At 38.0% G+C, this 26581-nt stretch overlaps 1 protein-coding gene across 2 annotated transcripts; it reads left to right on the top strand.

Annotated features, from left to right (window-relative positions):
- Positions 1-1562: 1562 nt before the first annotated feature.
- On the top strand, positions 1563-26281 carry LOC6045991 (phospholipase D2). 2 transcript variants are annotated; one of them, XM_038254293.1, is made up of 8 exons: positions 1563-1714; positions 19526-19928; positions 19987-20359; positions 20415-21083; positions 21241-21351; positions 23871-25192; positions 25259-25499; positions 25560-26281. In XM_038254293.1, exons 2-8 carry the CDS (start codon positions 19531-19533, stop codon positions 25998-26000), a joined length of 3555 nt encoding a protein of 1184 aa, XP_038110221.1. In that variant the 5' UTR covers positions 1563-1714; positions 19526-19530; the 3' UTR covers positions 26001-26281. The 2 variants fall into 2 exon arrangements, with proteins under 2 accessions (XP_038110221.1, XP_038110220.1); XM_038254292.1 differs by lacking the exon at positions 1563-1714 and adding an exon at positions 13272-13497.
- Positions 26282-26581: the final 300 nt, after the last annotated feature.

Here is a 26581-nt window from a genome sequence, read left to right as displayed (position 1 = left end):
AATTTCAAAATACTTTTTTCGAAAAGATCGGAAAATTTCACGAATGTTTCATGCATTAACATTGATAATCGGACCATTAGTTGCTGAGATATCGTTATTAGAAAATGGTGGGTTATTTTGGTGAGACTTAGAAAACTTCAATTTTTGTGTTTCTTTTTCTTAAAGCAGCTCTATCTCAGCAACCCGAGGTCCAATCTTCAATGTCTCTTAAACAAATTTTATAGCTAATTTTCTGAACCTTTCAAAAAAAAAAAATTTTTAGAAATGGTCACTTATGGTCACTATTTTTAAAAATTGAAAAACTGCAAATATTTTGCTAAAATCAAACATTCGGTGGCTATATCTTGAAAACGGAGCCCTTCATCAAAAAATCTGTAAAGTACTTTTCGATTGCAAATTCAATTTTGCTTTAAAAAATAATGTCAAACTTGTTTTTGAATGAAACTTCGATTTTTTTCCAAAAATCACTGTTTTTCAAAAATTCATAACTCGAAGGCAGATTTTTTGACCATGTTTCTCTATGGCTCGAAAGTTGCGGATTTTTGTCCCCAAAAACATATAAAAAATCTCGAAAATAAAAAAATACGTATTTTGGGAAATTGAGTTTTAGTGAAAAAATTTGATAATTTTTTTTTCCGTGTGTGTTTTCCGTGGGGGGGGGGGGTCGATGGGGGGAGGTGGTCTAAAAATCCGATTTTTTGCGTTACGTAGTAAAATAACCTCGTGGCGCGGTGGTTAGCGGCTTAGGCTGCCGATCCCTAGGTTGCTGTAGTGCGCGGGTTCGATTCCCGCCTTATCCTCCTGGCCTTCTGTCGGATGGGGAAGTAAAACGTCGGTCCATTTGCATAAAAAAAGGTTTTGGGTGACTCACCACACATAACCTTCGGACGCCTAGAAATGAGCAGAAACTTGCAACAGAGCCCACAAAAGACCCGGGGTTCGTTAAAGTGGATTGTTTTGCTTTGTTAGTAAAAGAACGCTCCCATTTATTGCAAGATTCATATTCGAAACTAGGCGTCGGAAGGCTTCAAAATAGTGAGACAATCAAAACCACTTTTTACACCTAAGCTCTCATTCTCTCCGGGATTCGAACTGACGACCCTTGGATGATGAGTCAAACTGCCGATCAGCGACTCTATCGAAGCAGGATTTTTATTCCTGGAAGAAGACTGCTACATACACCTGGAGTGGACAAATCTCGTCCCGAGAAATGCAATCGGGGCCGACTGGGATCGAACCCAGGCCAATTGGGGTGAGGGACAACCACGCTTATCACTGAACCACCGCACCATTTAAAAAATATATTTTTAAAATAGTTCAAGGTTTTGGATATTTTGTTGGAATTAACAAAAACAAACTTTTATCAGAAATGATTTTTTCAATATTGATTTTTCAACGAAAATCTTCTACGACAACCATCGCTCTCCTCTCACGTGCTCGGTCTCATAATTCTCTCTTTCTCTCACACTCCAGACACTCACATTCGCCGCGTGCTGCTGAATGGAGTCAGTGGAAAAAGAGAGAGAATCGCGCAATAACTCTGCGATGTTTGCTTGCAAAGTACTCCTTCGTTCAGTACATTCTGAGCCGCCGTCGATCGCGATCGTGTTTCTGCTTTATGCTCGCGCGCGATGATCACATCCTAAAGAACTGTTTGTGGGTTGTGTGTTTTTCAGAGTTGGTTCGTTTTTGGAACGGCGGATCGGTTGATTGTGTGAGTGAGGGTTTTGCTTTACTGAATGATTAACGTTATGAATTAGTGCCCTAGTGCCTCCGGTAATGGTGACAATGAACCCAAAGCAATAGTGGGGTGTGTTCCTTGTGGGGATCATGATATGATAAAGGAAATTCCAAAGTGAAGTCACCGTTATTTTCAATATCCGAAGAACAAGAAGTTTGTTGTGAATGCAAATGAGTGAAGAGATCATCACCACTATGAGTCACCCACTGTGCTGTATTTCGACCGTGACCGTTCCAAGTTGCAAGCATTTTTTTTTAAGTCAAAGGGGAAGGTCACAAAACGTTCGATACCTCTGAAAATAGCCGACGCTGCAATTCATTGAAAAACGGATTCATTGATTCCAGTCGAGACGGACTTTCTCGCGGCGGGTTGTTATTTTTTGGCGAAATAAATTGGGGCTGATTGAAATGGTTAATTCAGCGAAAACGGGTTTCATGGCAGATTTTCATTTCTTTATTTTGGTCTGTGCTCGGTTGTTTGCGTGAAAGTGAAGTTGAACTTTTCGGTTGAAGTTCCTCGATTGAAGGTGAATGCTAGGGAACCAGTACTGTTGCCATCACTTAATGATGATGGGGAGTGGACAAAAGCCGGTGTGATTTATTCGTGGCAATTGCCTCAGTTGAATAGTGATTATCATTCTTCGAACGTGTATTCTGAGGAAAACTATTTATTGATTGCTATCGTAGCTTGGTATGTTACTAGAAAAGGTGCAGATCACCTATAAGGTTGATAGCATCGATGATTGAACTTTGGATTTTAACATTTATCTTGGCAAATAACACAGTTCAACAAAAAATCAAATGTTTCTTGTCTCTGAGACGAGAATATGTGTTCCTAGTAGAATTTTGCCTGCTGAATCCGAATCCGGGTCCAGAATTGCTCCATATGGTCCCAATTTTGAGATACACCCGTTTGAAATGTTAGTTTAGGCCAAAATTAGCTACTTTGTCGACTATTTTACAAAAGAACTATTGAATAAACAACTAAACCAATACATGTATCTTAAAGTTCACGTTTTCCCCTTTCTAAACAACCCCTGGTTTTTTAAAATTTGATTGTTTCTACGCATATTTATAGCCATTTTAAAATTAGAATTTGACTTGCATGCAAGTTGGAAAAACTTGAATGAGAACCAACTGAAAATATAATTTTAAAACGGCTATAAATATGCGTAGAAACAATCAAATTTAAAAAAAACCAGGGGTTGTTCAGAAAGGGGAAACGTGAACTTTAAGATACATGTATTGGTTTAGTTGTTTATTCAATAGTTCTTTTGTAAAATAGTCAACAAAGTAGCTAATTTTGGCCTAAACTAACATTTCAAACGGGTGTATCTCAAAATTGGGACCATTTGGAGAAATTCTGGACCCGGATTCGGATTCAGCAGGCAAAATTCTACTAGGAACACATATACTCGTCTCAGAGACAAAATCTTGTTGGACTGTGTAATAAATATTGAAAAAAATGCATTCGTTATTTTATCAGAACTCGTCATATTTATTTTTTGCAATAGCTTGTGCTGAAAAAGTCGTCTTTGTGTAATTTGTTGCATAAATTACTAATGTATTCTGAGAATCTTTAAACCAACAAATCGTGCATGAGGCCGCAGAAGTGTCAAGCATCTGTGCGGGTTTTTTTTTACCTGTGGGCATAATTTAACATTTCAAGATGCAAAATGTCATGGAAAATTCATTAAACAGCAGTACAGTCGGTTTGCAATCATTAGGATAGTACAAATTTTATTTAATGATTTTGTCCCCCCCCCCCCCCTTAAAAGTTGGTCCGAAAAATCAGGGGACCTAGAAATATTTTTTCAAAAAACTTAAAATTGTAATGGAAATTCAAGTGCAATCAGCTGAAATCAAGTTAAAATGCATTCCCCTGCGTTTAGAATCATTGATAGCTTGTTTGGGTTGATTTAAAAATCTTTTAAATTTATGAAAATTTTCGATGTTTATTATCGGAAAAAGTTTTTTTCGCTAAAATTTTTGTTTTCGTCAAATCTTATTTTTTTTTAAACTAATGATGGCAAAACAACTGAACTAGTGTAAAATCCATTTTGAAACACTTTCTCCATTCAAATGTTGTAACCATGGTTTGTTATTTCAATATTTATATTTTTTGCCATTGGCATAAATATCTACAGGTCAATTGAATAACATTTTAAAATAAGTTTTAAGCAAATTTTATAGATTCAATTTATCCACTTTTACTACAACTTTTTTTTTAAATTTTACCCTCTACTGCCAAAGATTCATAATTTTCTCATGTTCTTCAGGTAAATCTGAGCAACTTATATTATTTGCAATCATGTTTGTCTTCTTATTTATTTCAGTAACTTTTCGAATTGCTCTTGTTGACAGCAAAAGTTTATCTTAACTTTTGCATACTTAACTGCTTAAAAGGTTATTGTTTCAATTATTTTATTATTTTGCTATTTACGGAGTTATTTAAAATTACTCTCGATCCAAAGGAAACTTTACTTGCATTGTTTAATGCAGGCCTGCCCAACGTCCGGCCCGTGAAGCCATTTCATCCGGCCCGCGACGGCTTTTCAAAATAGTTCTATGACCGGCCCTTCATAAAATATTCAATAAATAAATTGAACGTCTAAATAAAAAAAAATATCTTGAGATCATTTTTTCATATATTATAACTAAACATTTATTTGTTTATTTTGCTTTTGACATACAATGTTGCTAATTCAACGTTTTTTAGGATAATGCCTTTGTATTTTTTGAAATGATTTTATTTCACATCTAAACATTCTTTATGTTTGAATTTGATTCTTATCATTTCAATACTGATGTTATCAGAAATAATTATTGAACTTGAAAAATATGCAAAAAGATTGCAAAAGACACTGAATTCTAATTTCTTGAAGTTTTGGCTGTTATCAATTCTAATTCAATTGTTTCTTTTTTGAGGATTTTGATTAATTTTTTTTTTCAGAGCAACTTTTCAATGATAAGGTTTTGCTGGGAAAAAGCTTAAAAAATGCAAATTAATCATATTGAAAATAAAGATCGCTGCAAATATTTAAACAAATTAAAAAAAAAAACAATCTAAAGAAGTTAAGAAATCAGACAGCATTTTTTTTTATAATCTTCAAAAATTCTAAGAAATTTGATGAATAACGAATCAGATATATACTTGTATACACTTTTTTTTAAATTGCATTTCTTTAAAAAAAATGAAATGTTTTGTAAAATATTTGAATAAAGGTGCACAACAACGCAAAAATTGTTTTTTCGTAGAAAAGATTTGAATCCAAAATTCGTTTAAATAAATTTTATCTTGCCTCGTTGATTTTTCTAATTTGAATAAAAACTTGCAACGACGAAATTTTGATATTTTTTTAAAGTTAATGATGGCAGGGAATTCAATTTCAATCGACAAAAACAATTACGGTACAGTTTTGTCCAAAACAAAATAAAAGTAAATCAAATAAACACATCTTTGAAAGTAATCTTTGTATTTCTTTCTTCAAAACATTTTTTTTGAATCTTATTTGCAACACTTGATCATGTATTTGTTTACTTGAATTAACCTATTAAAATAAATTTTATGAAAAAAATATTTACTGTTTTTTTTACTTCCGGTAAAAAAAGCATTAGTTCCGGCCCGCTTCTGCTTTAGAAAAATCAGATCTGGCCCACAGGGCCAAAAGGTTGGGCACCCCTGGATGCAATTTTATATGATTTTACACCCTGAAATATGTAGCTCATCAGTATAGGGACGTGGCGTTACATCGTGCTGCCATCTGGTTTTTTTAAGTGCAAGAGTGGAAAAGTGCTGAGTCATCGTCTAAAAATAGACGGCGTCCTATCTCGCCCAGCAAAATGAAGTCGATAAAGTAGTCGGTTTCGATGGAGAAAAAGTGGAAAACGTGGTCTAAAAATAGCGACGCCATCCCCCTATGGGAAACCTACTTGAGCGAAATAACAAGCTCATATATGCGTTTATCCTTACATCTTTTCATCGGTCTGATGGTCGAGTGGGCTAAGGCGCCAGTCCTTACTATTGGTGCTGGGTTTGAATCCCGTCGGTTGCAACTTTTTTTTTGTGTTTGCAAAAATTGTACATGCAGTGTGTAATATTAAGTGTTTATTTTGACGAAGGTGATGTGCAGGCTTTTGCATGCGATTTTACCATCGATTTTTTTGCTGTGTACTCTTGCTGTATTTTTCACACAAAATTTGAACATGTTGATATATTTTATCTGAGTTGTGTTTTGCTTTTTTTGCAGTTATTTTCAATTCTTTCCCTGATTTTCTTTTTTAACATTAAACTCAAATAATTTACTTTAAAGTTGCAATAATTTGCATTGCATTATTCGTATTAATTATGTTTTCATATCCCATCTGAAGTGAAGTTATGCTATAATCTCCACACCAATTTCTCATTACTGAATTTAGTTAAATTTACTACTGAAATTTTCAGTAAATGAAAACTTGCTGCAAAAAACTAAGTGAAAATTTCAGTACTGCAGTTTTCAGTAAATAATAACTGAAAACGAACATCACAATTTGCTCTGTAGTTGTGACATAATGATTTAAAACAACGTGAAAATAAAATTTAAATACTATTCCTTAAAGAATGGGTTTGGTAATAAAATAGTTTTATGTTATTATGCAAATGTAAAAAAATAATATTTCCAGGGGTTAGTTTGGCCCTAATTTTGAGTAAAACGAATTGTCTATCGGCCACCATTGCTAGTACCAATTATTAATTTTTTCTTTTTATTTGCAAGGACTAATTTTGACTTATATCTCCGATATTTCCCACAATGTTGTGATGCACTTTGCTGCGACTTTTTTTTAAATCAAAATGTAAAAAAGCAGCCAAAAGATTCGAAGTGACTGGGAAACGGTGAAAGGTATTGATTGAGGTTGTTGAATAGGCTTCAAACTATCAGATAAATTAAACATTATAAATGCTTAGAATAACTATAAAATTAAAAGAAGTAAAACCATAAAATAAGAGAAGATTTTTTTTCCTGGTACAAAGTTGCTTAAAATGACAAGTACACTCAACTTTTTCGTTTGACACTTTTTTAGTTGGTTGGTCAAAGTCAAACTAAAAAGTAATGAACTGTCACTTTTTAAACGGGACTCACACTTACTATCAAACCAAACGATGGGTAGGGTAGAACAAAATCGAATAAAAATCATCATACTTTCCCAATATGCTAAACATTCTTCTTTTCAACGCTCTCAAGTCCGACGGAATTCCTCGCTCAAGTACACGACCTTCAACGGGGAGAAAAGCAAAAATATTTTATGGTAGCCGTTGCTGCGGTTGCTTCTACTATAGCTGTGTGATTGACTAGTTTGTATTCGTAAAACCGTTCTACAAGTTTACAAGACGCGGAGAGCCCTCTTACATCAGCTGTCACGCTTATTACCGGTCCGGTTGTTCTGCTCTAACACGTGTGAGGGATTTTAATCGTTGAGATTACAGTACAAAGTGTCTCGGTTTTAATTGAGTGGGTGTTTAAAATGGGATTTCTAGACTAATTTACGTTTTCACGAAGAGATGTCATACAGTTTAAAACACATTTAAAGAAAAGAAACCAAATTGTTTGAAAAATATATTTGATTAGGGCGAAATAAGAAAGCAAGTCTAAAAATAAAGTCAAACTTCAATCACAAATGTCACAAAGTAGTGCAACGTGATAATACGACAAAACACTTGAACTGCTGCTATCATGTCTCTTTTGTGATGTATGTCTGACTTATTTTTTTTTGCTGTTCACTACGCGGAGTGTGTTGAATAAATAATGCAGCAAATCAAAAAAGAAAAAAAAACAGACACCGGGCTTATATCAGTAGCAGGTATGACTCGAAGAACAGCAGCAGCTCCGGCGAGGCGTCAGCGTCACTGCATAAACTGCAACACCATAAAGTGCAACGCTACGAGTTGCTGACTTGGCTCGATTGTTAATGTACGGTATCTCTGATTAAAGCAGACGATTAAATAATAACAACAAAGTCAATAAATACCGTTGCATGTTGATTTTTTTTGCTGCTCCTGTAAATTCACTAGAGTGTGAATGCATTTCTTGTCAAGTTTAAGTGTAAACTGTCATTTAAAAAAATAGTTATGTTTTGTTTTTAAATCATTTTCAAAAATGGGCCATTTCAATCTGTTTGTCACGATAGAGGAATGCGGCTGAAATTGCATTCGTTCCCCTAATAAAAATGTTAACACAGATAAGTAAAGTTTTGCGATTTGTTGCTTGTGGCCAGAGCGTTGAACAAACTGGAACAAATCTGTCCAGTTTAGCGATTATACGCTTTTGTAGGATTTACTCCGTTTTAATCTACCTAGAGGCCAAAATATATATTGCGGTTACTTTGTCAAAAGAGCACATTTTAGCAAATTGATGTTTTTTTTAGATTCTGTATTGTCCCTGTTCGCATAAATGTCACTTATGCATTTTCATCACTTTTGATTTAGAATGCCTACTAGGGTGTAAAAAAATTTAAATTTTGTAAAATCTCAAGAGATATCCCCTGGATTGATTCTTTAGGCAGAAGTGGGTAACTGTGCCAACTTTGAGCCAAATTGGTTAAGGTTTAAGGGGTTGCTATTGATCGTTGAAGTTTGTATGGGAAAATTTGCACAAAATGTATGGGGAAAAACATCGTTTCAGGATTTTTGCAGCAGATTGCGCAGTTCTCGCCCAAAGTTGTCCAAGTGTGAGGTTCTTGTAGGAAATTGAATTCCCTAAAACTTTATGTGCTTTGATAGAAGCAAGAATGTAATTTCCTATCACTTTTTTATAAAAACAAAATGCACGTGCAAAAGAGCAAGTGCAAAATGGATGAAAAAATTGCTGCCGAATTGTCTTACGTATAATCTTTGACAAAGTATTTGGAAGACATTTTTCAGATAGTTCAATCTAGATTCGATTATGCAATTATACGAATCTTAAGAAGATAAGTTTATAGGTAATAAATTTGTTTGGTGAACTTGAGATAATGGAGCACTTCCATTCGAGCAGTTTTTGCTTTTTTCTACAATGTATTTCTTATGGAGTGAACTGTCAAAAACTGCTCGACTGCGGGTGCTCCATTGAGATTCTCTTTGATACTTTGAATAATGGAGCACCCGCAGTCGAGCAGTTTTTGACAGTTCGCTCCATAAGAAATACATTGTAGAAAAAAGCAAAAACTGCTCGAATGAAAATGCCCCATTGTGATGTTTGAAGATCTGGCAACTCTGTAGGGAAATATCGTTATTTCAGGAAAATTTAATATAGTCTAATTTAACACAGACGCAGCCAGATCGATGAAAGCAGGCTGGAAAGTCTTAGGGTTAAATTACGGCCCAAGGACATTTCTTGTCAATATAAGTAATTGCAGTACCGACATCTGGGGCGAAGCGGGACAAATGGGCCGAATTGGGATAGTAGTTTTGGGTACGATATTGATCAGTATTTTGATTTTTTTGGTGGTTTTGGTTAGACTAGATCCGGAGTAGAGGTGAGCAAAAAAAGAGCGAGTCGGTTCACTAAAAAGAGCGAACGAACCATGGCTCACGAAAAAAGAGCCACGGTTCTTTTTGAAATTCTGGTATTTTGATAGAACCATTCCAAACTGGAATAATGTGCAAGCCTTTGTATATTTTTATGTTAATAAATATCATTAATTGTATTTCCAACAAATTGTAGCAAAAAACTTGTTTTTGAGAACTGAAAATGCAATTTGAATTTGTCAAAATTGTATACACGGCGTACTTTTTCATGTTCATAAATTACTTCAAAAGTGAATGATTTTCTAAACAAAATAAAAAAAACTTTTCATTGCACAGCTGAGCATTTTAAAATGCTCATACTTATACTCATAACTCGAGTACAAGTATGAGCATTCTAAAGTGTCTAACTTGGAAAATTTTGCCAAAAACCTACCGTCATCTGGGCCGAATCGGAACTACAGTCTGAATAGGGACAGCAGTGTTCAGAGCATTTAAGAGGCAGTATTTGTAGATTCTGCTCGGTTTGTTCTAGAGGTCGTATCGAGGTGCTCCGATTTGGATGAAACTTTCAGGGTTTGTTTGTCTGTACATGAGATGAACTCATGCCAAATATGAGCCCTCTACGACAAAGGGAAGTGGGGTAAAACGGGCATTGAAGTTTGAGGTCCAAAAAACATGAAAAATCTTAAAATTGCTCGCATTTCCGTAAAACTTCATCAATTCCAACTCTCTTAAATGCATTCGAATGGTCTTTTGAAGCCCTTCAAAATGTGCTATAGACATCCAGGATTGGTTTTACTTTTTCTCATAGCTTTTGCAAATTACTGTTAAAAATGGATTTTTTTAAAACCTTAATAACTTTTCGCAACAGCCTCCAACACCCATACTCCCATAGGTCAAAATTTAGGGAATTTCATGGACTATAAGCCTACGGTACTAAATTTTTGGCCAATCGCAGTTTTTCTCATAGTTTTACGGTTTTTCTAGAACAAACATTTTACAACGTTAGTTTTTGCCCTGTAGACCGAGAAGACGGCATTTTTTGGTCTCAATTTTGTCATATTCGGAATCCTCGGACAATTTCACGTTAGTTAGAAGTATTGGAGTTGTAATATTTCTTTAAAAAATAATTAAATAAAACATTTTTGAAAAAAGAAAAAGATCTTATTAACCCTATGATCAATACGTCAAATGCTGTATCAAGTAGGCGAAAACCTGTTTTACCCCCAATCCAACAAATTGTTAAAAAATATTTTAATTCATTCTAAATGGCAATTTTTCCAATCAAATTCACAACTCCAATACTTCTAATTTACGTGAAATTGTCCGAGGATTCCGAATATGACAAATTTGAGACCAAAAAATGCCGTCTTCTCGGTCTACAGGGCAAAAACTAACGTTGTAAAATGTTTGTTCTAAAAAAATCGTCAAACTATGAGAAAAACTGCGATTGGCCAAAAAGTTAGTACCGTAGGCTTATAGTCCATGAAATTCCCTAACTTTTGACCTATGGGAGTATGGGTGTTGGAGGCTGTTGGAAAAAGATATTAAGGTATAAAAAAAACCCATTTTTAACAGTAATTTGCAAAAGCTATGAGAAAAAGTAAAACCAATCCTGGATGTTTATAGCACATTTTGAAGGGCTTCAAAAGACCATTCGAATGCATCTAAGAGAGTTGGAATTGATAAAGTTTTACGGAAATACGAGCAATGTTAAGATTTTTCATGTTTTTTGGACCTCAAACTTCAATGCCCGTTTTACCCCACTTCCTTTTGTCGTAGAGGGCTCATATTTGGCATGAGTTCATCTCATGTATAGAAAAACAAACCCTGAAAGTTTCATCCAAATCGGAGCACCTCGATACGACCTGTTTCACATCGGTGAAAAATTCGCTCTTAATGGTTTTAAATTTGGAAATGGATGTACAGTGTACACATTTTGTTAGTCTGAGTCTTTTCTAACCGAAACCAAAATATTGTGCTCCTACATGGTTAAAACTGCTGTCCCAATTCACCCCATGTGTCCCGATTCGCCCCAGTTGACGGTACTTAATAGCCATATCCTATCTCCGCTTGCCCGATAACACTTTAGCATTTATAGACTTTTTTGATTAAATCAGAATGTAGGAAAAAGTTTGCAGAATTTTCTCTCAAAATAAAATATGTGAATTTGTTGATTTTAGCATAAATGAACGCAATTTCGTAAAATTCATAGACATTTTCTTCAAAATTCTAGATTTAAGTTTGGGTGCTTTCCCCATCCAATTATTCGAACGTTTAGACCTATGGTTCTTATGCGAATCTTCTCGTATTTTTTTTAAATAATGTATTAAAGCTTAATAAATAGCATACAAAATCCCACAATTCTCTAAAATAGACAAAATTGTGAAAAAACAGCAAAAGAACCGTTCAAAAGAGCGGCTCATTTTAAAGAGCGAGCGAAAATGAGCGGCTCCTAAAAAAGAGCGGTTTTGCCCACCTCTAATCCGGAGCATGTACCGTCAGTGGGGGTGAATATGGGTCAAAAAACGATACTCCTCTCGTATGTTTTTAATAACAAAAACAATTTAAATAACATCGAAAATCAATTAAAATTCGAGGGAATCGTATTGACATGCTACAATGTTTGAAGTAGAGATTTTCAAATATTTGAGTACTTTCGAGCAATTCCAACAAAAATCACTTTGATCCAATCTCACCCCCACTAAAACTAGTGTCATCATCCGAGAACACTCAAAAATTTCATACAAAAATTAAAGTGGCCAGCGCTACTACGTTGTGTTTACCGCAGAGAGGATTCTGAGAACGGAACACATTACACAGAATTGACAGAGTAGGGAGAATGCGTGGACATACCGTACAAAAGCTCCAGTTTAAAGTTTGATGTGTTTTTTGTAGGTTGTGTTTAGTGTAAAATATAGTGTTGTTGTAATTATCAATCAAATCTAATAATATGAATGATCATTCAATGAATTCCCTCCGCCTATTCGGAAGAATCACTTGCCCCATGCACACATACAGCGACACAAAAGGAATTGAAAAGACAGGAAACAAGACTGCGCGTCTCCACTGCCAGCGCACTAATATTGACCTTGTTGCTAGTCTGGAGACACAACAGTCATTAGAATTCGGTGCATATTGCATTACGCTGCATGCAAAAAACGTCGTACAATTATGAGTAAGGCAACAAAATGTAATGTGAATGAGCATCTCTCAATGTATTACCCAAAACTATATAACCAAAATACTTTATTATCACATATGGCGAAATCTTAGCCCGTGCCACACTATTGACGCGCTCAGGGTTCGATGCGACCGATAACAAGCCGTAACGCCGACGAGTTATCGTAACGTCACCGCACTTCAAAACAAAGTTGAATGAATTGCGTGCGGGCGTTCTCTCGGGTACACACGTGACAACTTACATACACGCTTCCAGAGTGTTGGTCACTTTACAGCGAAAGTGTATAAGAAGTTTTAAAAACCTTAACGTTTTTTCCTTTGCTCGTGACAACCGGCAACGTCTAGGAATGAGTCAACAACAAGGATTGTCCCGTTACAGGTTCAGACTAAACAAGGCACAGTTAGTAAAATTGAGTGATTTTTTGTTACAGAGCGGATAAGCTAATTTGAATGGAACTGCATTCGAGCGAATTCAAATTCGTTAATTGTTGAACAATGGGGTTGAAATGTCAACATCAGTTTGACAACAGGTTTTGAAGGTTGAGTGCTTTTTAATTTCAATACGTTCGAATTGGGGAGTATTCGAATTAACGAATCCGCTCTGTAATTTATAACATTTAAGTACAGTAAAACTTCGGTGATTTGACAACGTCAAAAATGTTTTTTTTTGTGTAAATATTTTGTTTGTTTGTTAAATCGTACACAAATTTCAAGTAGTCCTCGAACACATCGAACTTTTCGCAGTGCCACTCAGCTGATAAGCAGTTCCCAGCTTACCAACACCAGCTACTAGCCGCACTGATATCAGCTCCATTAGAACACGTCGTGTACTAGTACAAACGTGTGCTTTTCGGAGGTCTTTTGCAGTATTATTTCGACTACCGCGCAAAGCGGACGTGTCGTCGGCGTCGTCGTCACCGCGCTTAGTATTTACTGTTCGGTTGTGATAATTTTATAGTACATTGTATGTCTCTAGTCGTTTACTTTTGGAATTAACGCCAATTTTTGATGCGCGCACGGCCAAGAAATGGATCCTAATTACAAGCGACAGTCGGTTCACCGGAGCATATCGTTGCTGCTCAAAGATATCGGTGGGTTCTGGCTTCAAGTTTGGGTGTTTGAACACCTTTTTTAAGGTCTACTAAGCCGAAAGTGTTACGGAAATTGGATTACTGACTTTGGAGAAGGCTGAACAGGTGTTTGAAGGGGATTTAGAGGGAGAGATCCCATTTTTGACCTATTTGAAAGTTTGGAAACATGAATCAAACACTATTCCCAACATTTATGACTAAATGAACTTCCCAAAAGCTGTACGATAAAACCTTACAGGATAAAAAAGTCAATTCAAAACGCACAGCCATATGTCATCAAAATCGTACTTTTGGCACCTTCAGCAAACGTCAAAAAATTTGCTGTCGAATATTTTCTATAAAAGATCAGGCAATAAGTTGGACTGGTGTGACATTTGCTGAGGATGCCGAAAAGTTAGGTTATGTTTCTGCGTGCAAACGACAATGATATCTGACACTTACAGGGATTTTGCATTTCAAAGTTTAATTTCGAACTAACGGAGTTTCACTGTGCCAGTCAGCGTAAACGTAAACATATGTTGACGAAAATGTAAACTTTTTAGATGAATCAATCAGTTCTTAACCGAATCATGTGCCAAAAACAGGAACCCTTTCCCTTTAACGCGGCGCTCGATCCAAATTGCAGTCGATAGAGGGAGATAACATTATCTAATCGGGGACACGATTTTAGTGTTTTTGTCACACAATGGTGATAATGAACCAAAAAGGGTGTCTTCCGCCGATGAAGGTTCAGCCAGCTGCTGGAAGCGCAAATGTGACGCAGAACATATGTCTCCTGCTGTTGGATATGAGGAATGCTATGAAAGTGATCGATTGTATCCAGGTTTAAATTGCTCAACGAAAGTTCCCGAAGAGAAAAAAATGTGTTTTGCAGTCATACTCAAGTGCTTGACCAAGATTACGCAAAACAAAATCACCGTCCTAAGTGGAATACCACAATCATTTAAGTGGTACTAACACATGAAGTACACTAAAACAGTGATCCCCCGGTATTTAGACACCGAATAGTCAAACTAGCGAGTTTTTACTTTAGTTTGTGGTTTGTTTTGATTTTCGTTTGGAAGTGTGAGTGAGAGCAGTTTAAAAAGTGACAGCAAATCCTGTAAGGAATCACCGTAATGGTTTTCTTTTGGGCCGACAATAGAGTTATTTACTTGCGCATGTATTGCGTGTACGTACACGAAAAAAAGTGAGGTTAAATTTTGTCCGGCCAGCAAAATCGAATGGTGCGCTAGTGTGCGTACGCGAAACGTCATTAAGTTCTATAGCAAGAATATTGGGCACGCTGGTGTGTTTGACAGCTGTTTCTTTTTACCAAACGACAAAAAATTGCTTTCAAACTAACGGAGCTTCACTGTACCAAATGAATGTACTGAATATACCTTTTCCGGACTTGGTAGTTTCTACCGCAATTTCTGACTCATAACAATAAACCAACAAAAAAAAAACCCTTATTAAAGTCTACGTGATAACTTCTTAATTTGGGCCTGCAATCAACATCTTCGTGGCCAAACGATGTTTGGCATCGTCAAAGTGATAAGAATCAAGAGTGTCGCACACAGGACTGCTGCATCAAATAAAGTGTGTATTTGAGTACATTCAACACTCTTCATACCAAGCCAGTTAAGCTTGTATGAAAAGTTTCAACTTTTTTCAAAGCTTGGACACTGAAGTGTTAATCAAAAAGCGTTTGGTCGAACTCGAACACCTATGGTGAATCATCTGTTTATGGTGGCATTAGGTGAACAAATAACCGCTTGAGCACTTTTTGCTAGATTCGGGTGGAGGCGGGTTTGATATTGTCGTTTTTTCGAAACCTGACTTTTTGCAATCATTTTAATTGTAGTCTTGAAACGATACGTGATGTTCTTATTTTTTTTTTCAATGTAACAGTTGTAATGAATATTCACAAATCACGTTACAAGAGATAGGAAGTTATTTTTATCATCGTTAATTTCTTTTAAAATAACACTTGTTTATTTTGAACAACTTTTGTTCTATTCGGTGGATTGAAACCAGAGGACGAAAGACACAAGTTCGAAAGGAAGCTAGTAAAAGGTCATAAGAGAAGAAGTCGAAAAGAATTAAAGTTCTAGTGTTTGTGTGTGTGCAACCAACCAAACGGGACCATCGCTTCTTACAAATTGAGTTGTTTCCATGTATTTTTAGACTTACATTCTAAACATGCAAATAACTCGCATATGCATTTGGAAGGTGTTAGCTCTGCCGAGCTTCGGTGACTCATTTCTACGCTGGCGAGCCGAGTGCGAGGTACCTCAGCTTGGATCGACAAGCCCCGCCCTGAAGAACGTTTTCATCAATCGGATTCAAACGTTATTTAGAACTTCCGAACCCTTGACCAAGCGCGTATTTAGTTGGTAGTAACAATATTCCTAATTCCAGTTATAGCTCACCAAGCCACGATAGCCTAGTGGTTAGCATTTTTGCTTACCAACCCAAAGGATAGGGGATCGAATCCCACCTTTTCGTTCATATTCAGTATTATTGTTAGTTATCCCATTTTTTTAAAAACATGAACAGTTCTTTAACACTGGAACGCCAAACGCATGTCAAACTTACACGGACGCCCAAGCCTCCCAAAAAAGTTGGAACGGTAACTTCAACTCGCTGGTTCTCGGGCATAACTCATCCCATCGGGACGATTCTTGTTTCCAGGGATTAGTACGAATGTCTAGATGATCCTAAAATTTTGCAGAACTTGATTTGAACAAATCTGTAATTTCTGTGGCCAAAAACATCGTTCCAACTTTTTTAAAACGACAGCCTCCGCGGAATTTCTGGCGATTTTTTTTTACACGCGAAAAAAAAGTTGGAACGATGTTTTTGGTCACAGAAATTCTAGGATCATCTAGACATCCTAACAAATCACTGGAAAAAGGAATTGTCTTGATTGGATGAGTTAGACCCGAGAACCAGCGAGTTGAAGTTACCGTTCCAACTTTTTTGGAGCCTTGGGCGTTGGAATGTTAAAAAGGAAAAGTCTGACTTCTAAAAATATTTGGGAGAATTTTCATTCTTACAGATAAACTATTCTTGATGTTTTTGCAATATTTCGAACATGACCTATAATATTTTTTTCCTATTTTTAAAAACAACCTTTTACGACAATCAAGTATCATTTTTGTGTGTTCAAGCAGTTGTTTAGAAATTTTTTTAGAATTTTTTAAAACAAGCTGTTCTTGATTGTCGTAACAATTGTGCATTTTTTTTAATTCTTTAAAAAAATCTATTGGACCATGTACTTATTTTATAATTTAAAACAACCTATTCTTGATTGCCCTCAAGATTGCCATATTATTTTTGTGAGTTTATAAATATTTTGTTTTAAATATGAGCAGTTCTTTCAATAAAAGGCCGCCTTCTAAAATGTGAATGTGTAATGTTGTTAGTTATATTTTTTTGAACATTTAAACAATTTCAGTTTCAAAATATTTTTGTGAGTTTTTTTTTCTATTTTTTCTGTTTGTTGTTCTGAAAATCGATCAAGTAGTTTTTTTTACGTTTTCTCCATTTTGAACTTTTTCCATCCAGCCTTTCGACCTTTTGGTATTCGACCTTTTTTTAAATTCGACCTTATGTCTTTCAAACTTTTGTCATGCATTCTGAAATCACACCTTTTCTCATGATTATTAATATTAACTTCTGTTTTAAATTTTTTTAAATGAGCAGTTCTATAACAGTTATTATGAGAAAAAGTCTAATTTAATTTTGTATTGTGAGTTCTTTTTTTCTATTATTTATCAGCAATTCCATTTGAAAAGAGCCTACATCGAAAAAAAAGTTCTCCGATCGGGCTCAAAATTTTTCTGGGTGTTCCTTGGCCAAAATAATTAGACCCGTATTTTTTTGTTTGGCCATTAGGGTGACCTACGCCGTGTTAGGGTGGTCTGAAAATGGCAATTTTCGTCATTTTTCGCAAAAACCTCTTTTTTCGAAAAATCATATCTCCGCGCCATTTCATCCGATTTTAGCTGTCTTAGACGCAAAAGAAAGGTGATGAGTTTGGCTATTTGGGAAAAATAGTAAGAAGTTTCAAAAATCTAGCTTACCATTTGAAAAAGTCGAATGAAAACTTAAAATTGCGTTTTGACCGTGTCTGGACCAAAGAGCCTATGTCTGAAAATATTTTTATCGGATTCCTCGGAAAATTTCACATGACATATCAAAAAATTGGCGATGTCGAACCGTACGTTTCGGAGATATGATATGTTGAAAATAAAAACTGAGTTTTTCGACGCGCCACGCGCATAAACGAAAAAGTGACGAAATCGCCAAAAATCAGCTTTTTTCACTAAAACTGCGATAACTTTAAAATTTCAGCGATAACCTATAGATGTTATGGTACCAAAAGTTGCGTCTTTCAATTACAAAAAATTTGATACCCAAACATCTAACTACACGCAGAAAAATAAGGCATATTTGAATCAACAAAACGTTTTGATGATTTGAAAATCAAAATTTTTGTTGAATCAACGCTAAACGTCAAAGCAGCTTTTTCAAAACAACAAAAGGCTTTTGTGGAATCGATAAAGTCAAGGTTTGTTTCAACGCAAAATCGGCGTTGATTATATTCAACAAAAATTTTGTTGATTCAAACCTCGTACAGGCTGATTCTACAAAACTTTTTTCTGCGTGTATAGGTTATCGCTATAATTTTAAAGTAATCGCATTTTCCCGGTTTTGCGCGTGGCGCGTCGAAAAACTCAGTTTTTATTTTCAAAATATCATATCTCCGAAACGTACGGTTCGACATCGCCAATTTTTTGGTATGTTATGTGAAATTTTCCGAGGAATCCGATAAAAATATTTTGAGACACAGGCTCTTTGGTCCAGACACGGTCAAAACACCATTTTAAGTTTTCATGCGACTTTTTCAAATGGTAAGCTAGATTTTTGAAACTTCTTACTATTTTTCCCAAATAGCCAAACTCATCACCTTTCTTTTGCGTCTAAGACAGCTAAAATCGGATGAAATGGCACGGAGATATGATTTTTCGAAAAAAGTGGTTTTTGCGAAAAATGACGAAAATTGCCATTTTTCAGACCACCCTAACACGGCGTAGGTCACCCTAATGGCCAAACAAAAAAATACGGGTCTAATTATTTTGGCCAAGGAACCCCCAGAAAAATTTTGAGCTCGATCGGAGAACTTTTTTTTTCGGTTTAGGCTCTTTTCAAATGGAATTGCTGTTATACTTGATTTTTTCAGCAATTTGATACGAAAACAGCACAGCCGATGAAAAATACTCGGATCGGGCTCAATATTGGACTGGGGGTTCCCTGGTTAAAATTATTAGACTCTTCTTTGTTTGGCCGCCACATTATAAAAAAAAGTAACTCAGCGCCAATTAAATGGAATGAAGCTATTTTGGACGCAAATGTAAGGCGATTAGTTAGCCTTTCAAGGAAAAGCAATTTTGAGGACCGAAAAATATATCCTTACAGTTGAAAAGGTCATTTAAAACTTTAATAAGCCGTTTTAACGGTGTCGGTACCAAAGATCCTATGTCTGAAAATATTTTTGTCGGATTCCTCGGGTAATTTTTCGAAATATACTCAAAAACGGGAGGAGTTCAATAACTATGATTTGAACATATTTTTTTTTACTCGTCGCGCGCGAAAACTAGAAGATTTAGGAAAACTTTTTTTACTAACTTATAAATTTAAGCTATACTTTTACGTATACTGAAATTTTAGTAATGGAAAGACGCAACATTTGGTACCCAAAAAGTCATCGCTTTGATTTGAAAAATATTTGCAACAGCTTTATCACATTACGGAGCACTCTAACATGCGAATGTTACAATCATGGTTCCTATATCTATTAGCACACTTCATGCTCGTCTTGCACTGTTAGGCGTTTGGTTCTCCCAAACTCATTTTACTTGGTGGTGATTGATCTCTTCACATTAGATATAGCAGTATAACAAGTATCAATTCCTTCAAATGTGGTCAATCTTTTGCTGGCTTGTAATGTTAAATGTCTTTTCCAATCTTAACCTTATAGATGAAATGTCCCTCAAGGAGGTCGGTGCGTCGAACCCGGCGCTGAACGACTGCGAGGACAACGGCACCGCCAGCACGGTCCGCATGGACGACATCGACCAGACGGTGGACACCAGCTTGGCGTGTTACTCGCTAGCGGACGAGTACGATGACATCCTCGGGTTTTCCGACTCGATCACCATCGTTTCGATGGGCGGCGAGGGACCGGTGCTGGTTCAGCGCCAAGATGACGGAGACCAGGAGAGCATCGTGCCCGAGTCGGAGATTCCGTACGCGTACGTGCATAACGCGCCGATTAAGTTCAACTCGATGCACAGGAACATCTTCATTCCGGGGTTGGAGATTAACGTGGAGATTGTGGACTACGAGCGCAGTCTGACGGCGCACATCTTGAACCCGAATTTGTGAGTTTGGAGGTTTTGTGATGTTGAAGAAGTTGCTTAAGGTCTTACTTTTTTTCAGATACACAATCAAGTTCACCCACGGTCCATTTAGTTGGACCATCAAGAAGCGGTACAATCACTTCCGCAACCTGCACCAACAGTTGACGACGTTCCGGGCTTCGCTGAACATTCCGTTTCCCACCAAAAGCCACAAGGAGCGACGGACCAGCTTTCGGAACATGCACAACGTGCACCAGTGCACGGCTTCGCCGACAATGCAGATGAAGCTGGAGAAGCCGCACAAAAAGCGTAAGAAGAGTTCACTGCCGAGGTTTCCGCTCAAGCCGGACTCGCTGGTGTCCTTTGACGCGATTCCGGAGAGGAAGAAGCAACTCGAGGAGTACCTGTACAACCTGCTCAACATTTCGCTGTACCGCAATCAGCAGGACACGGTAAGTCTTCTGAGTCTGGAAAAGCTATTGAAGCTCTCTAACCCGCCCTTTGCAGATCAACTTCCTGGAAGTGTCGCACATCTCGTTCATCGCCGCCCTAGGACAAAAAGGAAAGGAGTGTCTCGTCAAAAAGCGAACCGGTTCAACCCGTGCCGGCCAGGCCGGCTTCAACTGCTGTGGCTGCCTCACAGCTGGTTGCTGCATTCGCTGCAGCTACTTCTGCTCGGACGTCGTGTGGAGCAAGTGGCGCAACCGGTGGTTCTTCGTCAAGGAGACCTGCTTCGGGTACTTCCGACCAAAAGACGGCGTCCTTCGCTGCGTCGTCCTGTTCGACCAGGGCTTCGACATCTCGTCCGGCATGTACAGCACTGGGATGCGCAACGGTCTGCAGCTGGTCACGAACTCGCGGTACCTCGTGGTGAAGCATCCAACGCGGCGAACCGCCAAAGAGTGGATGGCGTACATGAAGAAGGTCGCGAACGATACGGCGCGGGACTTTACGATGCCAAATCCGCACCAGTCGTTTGCACCGAGCAGGCCCGGAATGCAAGCGGGGTGGTTTGTGGACGGGGCGAGTTATATGAGTGCGGTGGCGGATGCGCTGGAGGGAGCGACCGAGGAGATTTTCATCACGGACTGGATGCTGAGTCCGGAGATTCACATGAAGAGGCCGGCGATTGATGGGAATTATTGGCGGTTGGATAAGATTTTAAAGCGGAAGGCGGTGAGTTGATTTGGGATTTAGCTACTTTTGGATCATTTCCATTTTGTTTTTTCTAACACACAAATTCATGCCTGCACTAATATCAGGGTTGTGAAGGTCAGTGTTGTGTCAACATTTTGATTAAATGTTACTTCTAATTAAATTATCTTGATTGCAGGAACAAGGGATCAAGATTTTCGTGCTGTTGTTCAAAGAACTCGATTTCGCGCTCGGCATCAACAGTTATTACAGCAAGCAGAAGCTAGTGGAGCAGCATAAAAATATTATGGTAAGCTTTTAAATTTTCAGATTTGATCAAATGTGAAACTATCAGAATTTAACATTGCAAACTTTTAATGATTTATTGAAAATAGACCCGAGAACAATTTTAATATTCAGAAGATTCAAAGAAATGTACGGAAGATAATTATGGTTTTTAATATTATCAAGATATAGATGATCTTGCAGGTTTAAAAAACCCATCGTCAAAACTTGAATAGGAGCGAACAAGTAACAATTATTGGCCACTAAAGGCGCCCGCCATGTCACTTTGTAGATCTAAATTTTATGAGTCAGGAATGTTAGTAACGATTGTTACTACTTGGATAGACGATATGCGTTAGCGTGCCAACAAAAAAACGAAGTCGTGGAGTCTCAAATGACAGATCAAGGTGTTAGAAACCGCTCTTCAGTGAATAAAACTTTTGGAAAGAATCTGGAAGTATTTTTCTTGGACGATTTTATGAAAAAAGTATCTTTGAATTTTGAATAAATAACAAAATCTGCTTTGAAAGCGTACACAAATTTCATCGAATATTTTCGTCGAAAGGCAAAAAGACCAAGTTTTTCAATTTCTTGAAATTTATGTGAAAACACAGCAGAACGTTTCATGGATCCATCTGCAGGTTAAGTTATCGAACTAGGAGGAGTAAAACTAATTATTTTAGTGAAATCAATGCTGATTTTGCAAATTTCATAGAAAAAAATAACGAGCTTTTGATCTTAAATCTTATTTTTTGGAGATTCAGAAGTATTACAGAATCGAAGAATCAAAGAATCTAGCAAACAAAGATACAAAGTAACAAATAAACAAAAAAAAACTAAGAAACAAAGAAAAATTGAAACAATAAATATAATAGATAATAGAATAAATATAATCAAAACAATAAAACGTATCGAAAGCAAGGGTCCTGATTTTCGGTCCAAAGAACAGAAATCACTCACTCATCGCCGAGCGAATCTTTGCCGACTGGAGCTCGCATCTATTCGCGAGCGAACACGACACTCAGGCTGCCAGCGACTTGCTCAATCGCTTCTCCCAGCGACACAAATACACCCTTACCAAAAATCATGATTTTCTGAGTTCAATATCCCACTTTTCATACGATTTCATGAGTTTAGGTTATATGGGTTAAATTGAAAAATTCGTATGAAAAGTGGGATACTGATCTCAGAAAATCGTGATTTTTGGTTAGGGTTTACTTCGTGAATGTCATTGCCTACTCCGTCCGTCGACCCGAGTCACACACGAATACGTTCAGAGAGAACAGAATCTAACAACATACCAGCTCGGCGCTCTTTTGGCCTGCACTATCACAGTTTGCCGTACATTTGTATTTGGCAGGGTGGAAATTGTTTTTAAATTAGTCTTTGATGTTGTACAACATTTTTGATAACACTGATTTCAAGCAGATTAATAAATGAGCAATACAAAACCGATCGCAAACTATTTCGACTCAGCGACTGAGCGACATAACGCAATCGGTCTCTCTGAGCCATTCGCTGTACTACCCGATTGGAGTGAGAGGGAGAGCAAAGAGAGAGTATTCTGTAGCGATTGGTGTGGAAGTGACAAACGGTAGGAAACGGTCAGAGTCAGAGTATGTCGCATTCGATTTGTGGTCGTGAGTGAATGAGTCTTTTTGGATCAATCAGGACCCTTGACTAGAACTCTAAAAAACAAAAAAAGACATAACAAAAAAAAACACAAAACTTTAAAAATTATAAAATTTACAACAAAACCTTAAAAATTAAAAAATCTAAAAAAATTAAAAAAAAACATAAAAACTTCAAAAAATAAAAACTTCAATACTTAAAAAATCAAAAATTCAAAATTAAAAAATTAAAAATATCTAAACTCATAAACTAAAAACGTAAAAACTATAAAGAATAAAAATAATCAAATTGATACCTTTGAATCAAAAGAATCAAAAGAATCAAAAGAATCAAAAGAATCAAAAGAATCAAAAGAATCAAAAGAATCAAAAGAATCAAAAGAATCAAAAGAATCAAAAGAATCAAAAGCATATAAATTATGGAGAAAAATTATTGGGCTCTGCCTAAATATTTTTGAAAAAAAAAATCAAAGTGCCTGTATTTCTGGATACTGATGCTTATCCTCGAGTTGAGCCTACGCAGTCATTTATTGTCATTTTTGTAGATGTATGTTATCTAATTGTCGTTTTTCAAAATATGTTTTAGGAAACTTATCTACTGAGAATTTGGCACGATGACCGAGTCGATTTAGGCACGATCTCGATTTGTAATTGAAAATTACCTTGAAATCATGCTGAAATGTTTTGATTATAAACAACGCTCAAATATTTTTGATGATAATGGAGATACATTATAACATAAAAAAACGGATTTGGAAGGGGGAATGATTTTGTTGGGAAACTTTACTGACAAATCAAATAAATAAGAGCATAATTGGTAATAATTAATTACATTTTTGTAATTACAAATTACTATGCAATCAAGCTAATACAATTTTCTAATGAACAATGCTCACATCAATATCATTTTCAGGTCCTCCGCCACCCGGACCACGCCCGAGCCGGCGTCTTCTTCTGGGCCCACCACGAGAAGCTGGTCGTCGTGGACCAGACGTACGCGTTCGTCGGCGGAATCGACCTGTGTTACGGCCGGTGGGACGACTACAAGCACCGGTTGACCGATTTGGGCAGTATTACGAGCAGCAGCACGTGCAGTTCGGCGAACAACACGACCGTGCGGAAACCCTCGACGGTGGTGGAGCTGGACGAGGGCGGCACGGTGGCCAGTTTGATGCGCTCGACGAAGAACATTGCGGTGGTGACGGCGGTGGATACGGTCGATAAGGGGCTGCCGGTGCTGGAGCCTGGGGATAAGCTGTTGATGGCCGCGGCGCAAAAGTTGGCGACGGTTCCGCAGAAGAGTGAGAGTGAGGAGATTCCGGAGAACATCAAGATGGATACGCCGGAGATGGAGCGACGGAATATTATGGAGAAGCTCAAGGAGATGGGTCGAGATCTGAAGAACAAAATCACGTTGGGAGAGCACGATGGGGATCTTGGTGGGAAGAGCAGTGCGAGTAGTCCGGGATATTTGTCGGATGATGAGAAGCATAAGAAGGAGGAAGAGCCAGTGAAGGAGCCTCTTCCGGCTGGGGTGATGAGTCCGGCTCCGTTCAAGAGCAAAGTTGTTTTTGAGCTGGATGGACAGGCCAAGTTCTGGATTGGCAAGGATTACATCAACTTTATCGTGAAGGATTTCTCAAATTTGGACATGCCGTACGTGGATCTCGTTGATCGATCGACCACCATCCGGATGCCGTGGCATGACGTGGCCACCGTGGTGCTTGGACAGGCGGCCCGTGACGTAGCGCGGCACTTTATTGAGCGCTGGAACGCCACCAAATTGGAAAAGTGTCGGGAGAACGTCCAGTATCCGTACCTGTTGCCGAAGAGTTACAACGACGTGCGGATAGATCGGGGCTTTCTGGACGTGTCGATGCAGCACGTGACCTGCCAGGTTCTGCGCAGTGCCTCCAGCTGGAACTGCGGTTTCATCGAGCAGGACTACGTCGAACAGAGTATTCACGAAGCTTACGTACAAACCATTTCAAAGGCGCAGCACTACATCTACATCGAGAACCAGTTCTTCATCAGTTTGGAGATGGGCAATCCCACGGTTAAGAATCAAATTGCGGAGTACCTGTTCAAGCGGATAATGCGGGCACATCGGGAGAAAAAGCCGTTCCGGGTTTACGTGGTGATGCCGCTCCTGCCAGCGTTTGAGGGGGAGGTTGGAGGAGCCACCGGAATTTCGTTGCGGGCGATTACGCACTGGAATTACGCTTCGATAAACAGGTAAATATCCTCTTTAGTATCCGAACTGATCAAGAACCATTTCAAACATTTTCCCTCTTCTTTCAGAGGCAAAAACTCCCTTCTTTCGCGGCTCAGTGCCGCCGGCATCAGGAATCCGATGGAGTACATCTCGTTCCACAGCTTGCGGACGCACTCCACGCTGAACGGCGTCCCCGTAACGGAGCTGATCTATGTCCACTCGAAACTGCTTATCGCCGACGACAAGGTGGTGATCTGCGGGTCGGCCAACATCAACGACCGCTCGCTGCTGGGCAAACGAGACTCGGAAGTTTGCGTCATGATCACGGTAGGTTCATCCCATGGCATCGAAGCTCGTCAAAATACCAAACTCAATATCTTTTTCCAGGACGAAGCCTTCGAAGAAGGCCGCATGAACGGGGAGTCCTACCCGTGCGGAATCTACGCCGGCAAGCTGCGCAAGTACCTCTTCAAGGAGCACCTCGGCCTGCTCGACCCCGCCCCCAACCGAGCCCCGGTAGACGTGACCGACCCGGTGATCGACTCGTTCTGGAACGGCGTCTGGCGGTGGACATCTCGCAAAAACACCCGACTCTTTGACGAAATCTTCCGCTGCATCCCATCGGACAACGTGCACTCGTTTGTGATGTTGAAAAAGTTTCTCGAGGAGAAGAGCCTGGCGCAGTCCGATCCGGAGGGAACGCAGAAGGCACTGCAGCGCATCGAGGGCAATCTGGTGGATTTGCCGCTCAAGTTTTTGTGCAACGAAGTGTTGACACCGCCGGGGGCGAGCAAGGAGGGGATCATGCCGACGTACATGTGGACGTGAAACGTTCGAATTGTTTTTGTTTGTTTGTGTTAAGTGTTAAGCACAATGAGTTCTATTCGAAGTTGTTGACAAAAATGCCGGTATTTATTACGAGTTTATTTTGATATAACTTTTTTAATTTCTTGCAAATTGTAAGAAAGTATTTTTTCTACAATCAGTGATTAAATGATAGCTATCATTCCCACGAACTTCCATGAACAAACTGTGTACATTCATACAGCTTTTAAAATACGGACCGTACTCTATTCTTAAGTGAACAATAAAATTGTACTTTTTACAAATCATGCTGTTTTTATTGCTGAAAGCCAGATGATTGATGACGTTGAATGACGTCTTACTCGAAGGTACTGGGATACCATTCCGAAAGTCCTATCCACAGTGTGACAAAAAGTTTGAAAACTGTTGTTGTAATCTTCAACAGTGTAAATATACCCATTCCCATCGCTCTAAGCGGTGGTGTCTGAATGATGCTCGATAATCCGGGGTGTTCCTTAAAATTTACTAAACCTAAATTAACACCAATCAGTAGAGCAGCTTTTTGTGATCATTTCTGTTTAATTAGAATTTTACAAAAGTGATTC

Source organism: Culex quinquefasciatus, chromosome 2 (assembly GCF_015732765.1).
Source record: "Culex quinquefasciatus strain JHB chromosome 2, VPISU_Cqui_1.0_pri_paternal, whole genome shotgun sequence".
Taxonomy (NCBI): domain Eukaryota; kingdom Metazoa; phylum Arthropoda; class Insecta; order Diptera; family Culicidae; genus Culex; species Culex quinquefasciatus.
The sequence above is the reverse complement of the archived record's forward strand: the minus strand, read 5'-3'. Positions and strand labels throughout refer to the sequence as shown.